This window comes from Denticeps clupeoides, chromosome 1 (genome assembly GCF_900700375.1).
Source record: "Denticeps clupeoides chromosome 1, fDenClu1.1, whole genome shotgun sequence".
Classification (NCBI taxonomy): domain Eukaryota; kingdom Metazoa; phylum Chordata; class Actinopteri; order Clupeiformes; family Denticipitidae; genus Denticeps; species Denticeps clupeoides.
The window spans coordinates 33991345-33999868 of record NC_041707.1 but is presented as its reverse complement, the minus strand read 5'-3'; the positions used below and the strand labels follow the sequence as shown (position 1 = coordinate 33999868).

The 8524-nt window shown below is 43.4% G+C and overlaps 2 protein-coding genes across 2 annotated transcripts; both read left to right on the top strand.

Moving 5' to 3' along the window:
* Positions 1-802: 802 nt before the first annotated feature.
* LOC114784920 (stonustoxin subunit alpha-like) lies at positions 803-3438 on the top strand. Its single transcript, XM_028970833.1, has 6 exons — positions 803-862; positions 1179-1235; positions 1312-1527; positions 1623-1734; positions 2727-2777; positions 2906-3438. The coding sequence occupies exons 1-6, from the start codon at positions 803-805 to the stop codon at positions 3436-3438; spliced, it is 1029 nt and encodes a 342-aa protein (XP_028826666.1).
* Positions 3439-3893: 455 nt separating this feature from the next.
* On the top strand, positions 3894-6884 carry LOC114786400 (E3 ubiquitin/ISG15 ligase TRIM25-like). The gene is made up of 6 exons (XM_028973509.1): positions 3894-4527; positions 5040-5135; positions 5280-5513; positions 6128-6287; positions 6376-6428; positions 6539-6884. The coding sequence occupies exons 1-6, from the start codon at positions 3943-3945 to the stop codon at positions 6590-6592; spliced, it is 1182 nt and encodes a 393-aa protein (XP_028829342.1). The 5' UTR covers positions 3894-3942; the 3' UTR covers positions 6593-6884.
* The last annotated feature ends 1640 nt before the right edge of the window (positions 6885-8524 follow it).

The following is an 8524-nucleotide window of genomic DNA, read 5'->3' as shown; positions in this document are numbered from 1 at the left end:
AATCACAGGTATCAAGGGGAGGGGAATAGAAAAGGCTTAGAGAGAAAGGAAACCGAATGATGCAATGGATTCTGAAACTATATGAATCGCCTCCAGCCTTCAGTAAGTACAAAGTGCATTCACCTTTGTAAAATGTCCCAGTCTCACTCTGGAACACAGAGGAACACTGAGTAAAGTTTTACTTTCCCCTTCTCGAGTTTCTTAGTGGCTACTGGTATGAATAAAATTTACAGCAGACTCCAGCAGGGAAACAGAGAGCACTTTGTACCCCCGGCTCTATTAACATTATCATGATTTACAATGAGAATTCACCACATTAAAACTACTGACAGGTGAAATAAGTACTATTTATTATGTCTGTGACTGGAATACATTTTAATATGAACAGTCAGTACAATTAATGTGTTGGAAGCAGGGCAAATTTGAAAGTGCCAAGAGGTGAGAAACTAAATGAAAGTGAAGTGATTGTCATTGTGATACAGAGCAAGCAGGTTGCTATTGTCCCCACACTGTCCTTGTGTGCTCACTAAGGGTCATGGGTGAAATGCAGAGGACATAAGAGAGACTTAATATGAACATCTTTCTGGTACATCCCATCTCTTTCCCTTGAAGAGGTCTAAAAGTAATTTGCTTTTGCATGTATGGGGATGAAATTTCATTTCAGACCTGTTTGTGCCAAACAACTCCTCCTCCATTTTAGCACACTCTTGATTCACAAGAAATGAAACTCAAACTGATCAAAACCTGCACATAACCAAACGAGAACCGTTACCATCCCTCCATGTTCCAGCCCTCTGCTGCGATGGATGAAGTCCGAAGCCGTGATGCCGTCTTAGCTGCTTTGGGAAGGTCTGAGGGACAGGTACAGCCCAGCAGATCATCCGCACATCGCGCACGTTGGAGAATTTAACAGCTGAATATAGGACTTAGATCCAGGGGAGCCTACTTGTTCCTTGCAATCTGACATCCTGACGCAATGTGCTTTGGAAACTTTAGGCGGATGGATTGCAAGGAAAAAGATCAATCTGTTAGTATAACAGAATAGAGTTGATCCATCAACTCAAGTAATTCCAATCTGCCGTACGGATCCTGGCTGGAGATGTCCATGTTACAGGAACTCATGAATAAGAACGTTTCAATACCTACTTGACTATAGAGATTCTTTTTTTTTGCCACAGAAGCTCCTGGAGAGACAGGTGGAGCAGCAGGAGGTCAGGGCCATGGAGTCCCTGCAGGTGAGCCCAAAGTAGCATCTCCACCAGATCTTCGTTGCCAAACCAACTCTCTCACTCTCTGTGTGCTCTTCAACAGCACTCTGCACAGGCAGCTCTGGAATACAGTGAGAAGATGTTTACTGAGATGACCAGCTGCATAGACAGACGGCGCTCAGAGGTGCAGGAGCTGATCAGACATCAGCAAAGGGCTGCTGTGACTCAGGCTGAAGGTCTTTTGAAATGGCTGGAGAGTGGAAAAAACGCTGAGCTGGTACAGCTCCTACACGCTGAGGATCATAGCCACCTCCCTCAGGTAACATTACCCCAAAGATCTGTAAGAAGAACAGTTCCACCTCCCTGTTGCACATTAGATTGGAGGCTGGATCCATTCTGCTTCCGCCCTTCCAGGTCGACTGTGGCTCCGCAGCTTCACCCAGTGCGGTTGCCGGCTCACGTCGGTATTTTGGAGAAGTGAGGCGATGCATTGGCGAACTGAAAGAGGGCCTGGAAGAGCTCTGTGGTCAGACATTTATGGAAATATCAACAGGTTGTCATCTGTCGCCTGTCATCTGGCCACATCCATTTCTGGTTTATTATTGAGTGATTTGTTTCCCCCCACTTACCAGCAAAAACTATTTGGATTGTTCAAGGAGCTGAAGAAGGCTTCTCAGAAAGTAAGTCATAATCACAACCAAGTATACTGACCCATTAACACACACAGACACACACACATTATTTGGTACTGGTAGTGAAATGACACAGATCTACAATCGTACTATATAATTATTGTACATGTTTGTGTGTATAATGACCATAGCGGACATCGCTTGTTTACACTTGGCAAACCAGCATGTCCAGAATCATGAAAGCACTGATACAGCGTGTGGTCAAAACCTTTGAGACATGCAGCATCGCACCTACTGGAGTTTTCGTGGCACAAGCCTCTATTGGCATCGGTATGAAGCTGTCCACAGGTTGTCCTCCATACCCCCCAACTCGTCCCTCCGACTGGCAGAGAGTGCCAAATTATCGCCTCCCAGAGCATGTGTCCCCTGCTCCAAAGCCCAGAGCAACGCAGAACATTGGTGACTTTTGTGCACATTGTTGCCTCTGGGAAACCTCACATAATCTCTTCCACTTTGCAATAATACCACTTGCGGTTCCTAGCAGGGAAGAAATGTCACTTTATTTCTGACTGATTCCAAATGAAGGGATCCTTGCAGTGCCGCGCTAGAATTCTGTGAGTTTAATAATTAAGTGGAGTGTCCCATTACTTATGCCTATACAGTGCACAGAAGAGCCGGCATGCCAGCACATCAGAAAATGGAGCAGTGTGCTGATGGCACATACCGAGCACTAGTTTAACTAACCTGTTCTTTAGTGGAAAAAGCAAGAAAGAACTGCTTTGTAATTATCTGTACATTTTCCTGTACATTTGAGCAATTGTGATGTCTCAATATAAGAGTATTACAAAGCTGCACCAAATAATTTATATTTGATTACATTTTACAGCAAGAACTGTCCCACCTGAGGAGCCTAAGACAAGAGAGGAGCTTCTAAAGTGTATATAACCTCACACACACACACATGCACATCATGCAAATCTACATAATTTCCTTTTGGATTTTAGCTCGTCATAAATTATCACTCTGATCCTCCAAATAAGAACCTTTGTGTTTCACTGTGGTCAGATTTCTGCTCCTTCACCCTGGATCCCAACACGGTAGAGAAGTACATCCTCCTGTCTGAAGAAGGCCGGGTGGCCACCTACAAACGGAGGAGCCAGAAGTACCCTGAGCACCCAGAGCGCTTTGAGGGGCACCCTCAGGTGCTCTGTCGAGAGCGGGTGTCTGGCTTCTGTTACTGGGAGGTCAAGTGGAGTGGGAGGATCGTCAACGTTGCCATATCATACAAGGAAGTCCCTCGAAAGGGACGCACAGATGAGTGCGGGTTCGGCCGGAATCAGCAGTCCTGGAAGCTGTGCTGCTCTCAGCAGGGCTTCTCCTTCTGGCACGACAATAGCAGGACCGACATCCCCATCCCCCCTGGATCCTCTTCAATAGTAGGAGTGTTCGTCAATCACAGGGCGGGACGTTTGGCCTTCTACAGTGTCTCTGGTGACACTGTGACCCTCCTCCACAGGGTCAAAACCACATTCAGTCAGCCCCTCTACCCTGGGTTTTGGGTGGGGGACAGGTCCTCTGTCAAGATTTGTGTGGAATGACTATGATTATCTTACTTGATTTATATCCCCCTGTCTGTGATTATTATTAATATTATTTTATTAATGTTATTCTTAATATATTGGTGAATGAAGGCATGGGTTCAGATTTAGTGTAACCTCACTAGAATTACGTCATTGTTTGGCTGTATTTTGTACTGTTGAATTAATAAAACATTGTGTCTGTCCACGAACGAACAAATCCACTTATTGTGTGTTCACTACATTATCCAGGGAAATGGGTTTTTCTCTTTTACTTTTTTTCTCGGTTTTATATGCGCAAACGTGATTTAATGTGGATAAAAAGCATTTGACACCACGGAGTAAAACTGACAGACTGTGTGACTGCATGTAAAACATGTGTTTTCTCCTTTTGCAGCGTATCAGAAGCACTTGCTATCTCTGAGTACCTTTCACTTTCTATCTCAAAAGCCACTCCCACACAGAGGTCTGGAAAAACGAAACTGATCCTAGTTTAGTGTGGCTGCTCTGGCTGAAGAGGTCAAAATGGCCGAAGCTGCAGTAAAGAACGACCCTCTCTGCTGTTCCATCTGTCTGGACCTAATGAAGGACCCAGTGGCCATCCCGTGTGGCCATAGTTACTGCATGGGCTGTATTAAGGGCTACTGGAGCAGGACTCAGAAGAAGAAAGTCTACAGCTGCCCTCACTGCATGCAGATCTTCCCTTCGAGACCGGCTCTGAACAAAAACACCGTGCTGGCCGAGGTTGTGGAGAAGGTACGGACCAAAGGACGTCAGCTGGTTCCTCCTGCTGACAGCTGGGCCAAACCCGGGGACGTGGAGTGCGACTGCTGCACTGGTAGAAAACTCAAAGCTGTCCAGTCCTGCCTGGTGTGCTTAGCCTCCTACTGCCAAGCTCACATCCAGCCTCACTATAAATCGCCAGCTTTTAAGACGCACAAGCTGGTAAAAGCCATGCAAAACTTTGAGGAGAACATCTGCAAGCATCACCGGAAGCTGCTGGAAGTGTTCTGTCGTTTCGATCGACAGTGCATTTGTTGTCTCTGCGCGATGGATGAGCACCGAGGGCATGCAACAATATCAGCTGCTGCAGAAATTAAAGACAGAAAGGTAATTTAATATTTAATATCTTTGGAAGCTGCTGAGGCTGTAGCCTATACTGGAGTTTTTTATGCTGCCTTGCATAACCAGAAAGACGTGCAAAGCAGCACCAGTCAGCATGAGTCTCATGGCATGTTTTACGCTGTCCTGTTCTGGTCAATATCTCATAAACATGTTAAACATGGTAAATTAGAACCATTGGGGGAATGTTAGGGCGCACTGGGGGAGGGGATAGAATTGTGAACAAACATGTCATATTTTACATCTTAAAAACATTCTCCGAGGTTGCAAATGTCCCCTGGAAAAAAAAAATCCCCTGAGTCCCCTTCAAGTCGTAAAATTAATGAGAATGAAACGGTTGGAGAAAGAATCAAAGCATTAAAGTAGCGCCAAACACAGGGAGTGGCACCCCGAAAGCACGCAGTTACAGGGAATCAAGCTTTCATTGTGGATCATGATATGCGGCGCGATTTCCGGTGCCATTCATTTCAAAGATTAACACACAGCTTGCTTCCACACAGACGCAGCTGAGGGGGATCCAGGCAGAAGTTCACAGGAGGGCCGAGGAGCGAGAGAGAGAGGTTGAAACAGTGCGGAACGCTGTAGAGGCCTACAAGGTCAGCGTCATCGCTAACAACACGTGGCAGCAGCTTACAGCTGGAATACAACGTCATATCCTCATAATGAATAAATATACTCGTCATGTGTGTAGCGCAGTTGCTGCTGTCACCCAGTATGGGCTTCCTTCTTTCCTGCCATAGTGCTCTGCACAGACGGCGGCAGAAGAGGCTGCGAGGGTCTTCTCGGAGCTGACCAACTTCATCGAGAGGACGCGCTCCGAGTTGAAGAAGATGATCGCATCTCAGAAGAAGGCTGCTGTCGTGGAGGCCGAGGGAGTTTTGCAGGAACTGCAGACGGAGATCTCACAACTGAGGGACCAGGACGTCAAACTGAAGCAGCTCTTACTAGCTGAGGACAAAATAGGCTTCATCCAGGTAACAGATGTGCCGCTGATGGGCAGAGAGAAGAACATGTTTTTTCCTGTTTGAGAAGGTGTGTGTCTTAAAGGCAACAAGTCAAGTCAGTTGGAAGTAAGAAAAGTAGGTAGTGTAAAGAAGGCCCACATGGGGATGCTTGAGAATTCATGGCAATGGTATCCCCTGGTGGCAGTGTCTTCTGTACCTGACCAGGCTGCAAATGGCACTTAATTGGTCTCCGAAATGCCCATGTCCCAAATTTGGAAAAGAAAGTTAGTCTCATGGTGGCACCAGCTCACATCTTACAGCAGAACTTAAAGGATCAGTTGCTAATGTCCAGGCATCAGTAAGCCTGGACATCACAGATCTATTTTGGTGGCACAAGGGAGAACTACACCAAATTAGATATATAATTATTACATTAACCAATGTATGGCACTTGATGGGGTTTTATATGTAGCTCCTTTGTATTGTTCTTCATGTAAAACTGGACATATCTGTATATGAGTATGTATATATTTATGTTTATATAAGATTAATATTCAGTAAGTATCTGTATATGTACATGTATTTATATGTATGGTAGTGACATATACTGTAATTCTATGTGCACTTATATTTTGTTTTCACAGAGTTCTCAGTCATTCTTGGACTCATCCAAGTCTGCAAACATACCGAGAACAATTTTAAACCCACACCCTCCTTTTAGAGATGTGATGAAAGCTATCTCTGAATTGAACGTAAGCATGAGGCACTTATGTAAGCAGCATGCTGTCAAGATATCGGCAGAAGGTATTTATTGATTTATGAATTTTTTTATATATTTATCTGTAAGTTTTTTTTATAATGTCAAGATTTTGATCAATGTCTGTTTGAACAGTTTCAAAGTCGGAAGTTTTCCTGTCTTTGTCCCAAGAAATGGATTTTCAACCTGTAAGTACATACACAGACAAAATTAATCACGTGCTGTATTAATCTCATAAATCATTGAACTAAAGTAATTTCCTTTCATATAATTTGCTGAATTTCTGTTTCTTCATCAGATCTGTTGTCACCCGCGGTGCTGCCGACCTTCGTTATCTCTAATTAAAACATGAAAATGACAAACTGCACAAGTTCTCCCTCATACCCATACCAAAGTTCCCATACCATACCCATTCATCTGTTCTCTACATGCCTGAAATGTATCTATTGGCAAACTATAGAATACTTTGGAAATAAATGCAATGTCTGCATTGTGAAATTGGTGTATGCACCATTTTATTATGACATTTAGAGTAACCCATCTCTTTTTTTATTGTAAACTAAATAGTCACATTGACCTTGTATGAGGTCAATGGAGCATGGAACATTATGGAGCATGGAACATTAAAACTATATGTTTACCAAGTGCATTTATAGTACAATATTTTTGTGTATATTACAAATGCACTACTTGTCTCAGTAATACATTTAAGTACACTAATTGTACTAATGCTTAACTTGACAAAGTGTATTAGAATCAAGTGTGCTACCCAAAAATATAAACAATTTCCTCCGGGATAAATAAAGTTTTTCTAATTCTGATTGTGATATACCAAAGTGTTTTATTAATGCAATAGTTAATAGTGTACTTTAAGTGCTATAAATCCAATCTCAGGGGATTTTCATATTGTAGTGTATTGGGGGCAGCTTTCCTGCCAGAAGAGCAGTCACTTTTGAAACCTTACTGATTTGGGTTCTGAAGGTTGTTCTGGGTAACGTATGGAGTATGCTAATTATAGATGGTACAGTGGGTTGCAAAAGTATTCGGCCCCCTTGAACTTTTCCACATTTTGTCATATCACAGCCACAAACATTTTATTTGAATTCCATGTGAACGACCAATGCAAAGTGGTGTACACTTGTGAAGTGGAACGAAAATCATACATTCCAAACATTTTTTACAAATAAATAACTGAAAAGTGGGGTGTGCGTAATTATTCAGCCGACTTTGGTCTGAGTGCAGTCAGTTGGCCATAGGCATTGCCTGAGTGCACCTGTGTAATCTAATGTCAGTATAAATACGGCTGCTCTGTGACGGCCTCAGAGGTTGTTTAAGAGAATATTGGGAGCAACAACACCATGAAGTCCAAAGAACACACCAGACATGTCAGGGATAAAGTTATTGAGAAATTTACTGGGGCGGAGGTTCACCTTCCAGGAGGACAATGACCTTAAACATATATAATATAATAATGTAAGCAATAGTCACTTATGATACACAGCAGCACAACACATGGTGCACACAGTGAAATTTGTCCTCTGCATTAAACCCATCACCTTAATGAGTGATGGGCAGCCATGACAGGCACCCATGGAGTAGTGTGTGGGGACGGTGCTTTGCTCAGTGGCCCCTTGGCAGATCAGGATTCGAACCGTCAACCTTCTGATTACGGGGCAGCTTCCTTAACTGCCCCTTAAAGCCAGGGCAACAATGGAATGGTCTAAAACAAAACATATCCATGTGTTAGAAAGTCCAGATCTAAATCCAATCGAGAATCTGTTGCAGGATCTGAAAACTGCTGTTCACAAACGCTGTCCATCTAATCTGACTGAGCTGGATCTGTTTTGCAAAGAAGAATGGGCAAGAATTTCAGTCTCTAGATGTGAAAGAAAAGGTCAAAGTGACTGGTCTTTAGTTGGAATAATCTGAAGGACTGAAGGTGGCTTTCTTAATAATTGGAATGATTCTAGCGCTTTTGAAGGTTGTTGGGAGATGTTATGGAGTTATTAATGATGGGATGTGATGAAGGAGAAGAAGTTTTCCACAGGTATTGAGGAGTAGGTGCTGCGGGAGTAGGTGTTTTGAGTAAGGAAGAAAATATATTGTTCAATTTGTGGAGATCTTGGTTGCAGAAGTTGCACAAAGCATTTGAGAGGTAAGGAGAATGCGGGTTTCTCTCTCTCAGGTTTCGATGATAGAAAATAGAGAAGGTCAATGGATGAGGAGATGATAGAGAAGAATAGAACGGGGCAGTAGTGGCCTTGTGCAGGGCAGAAGTGGCCTA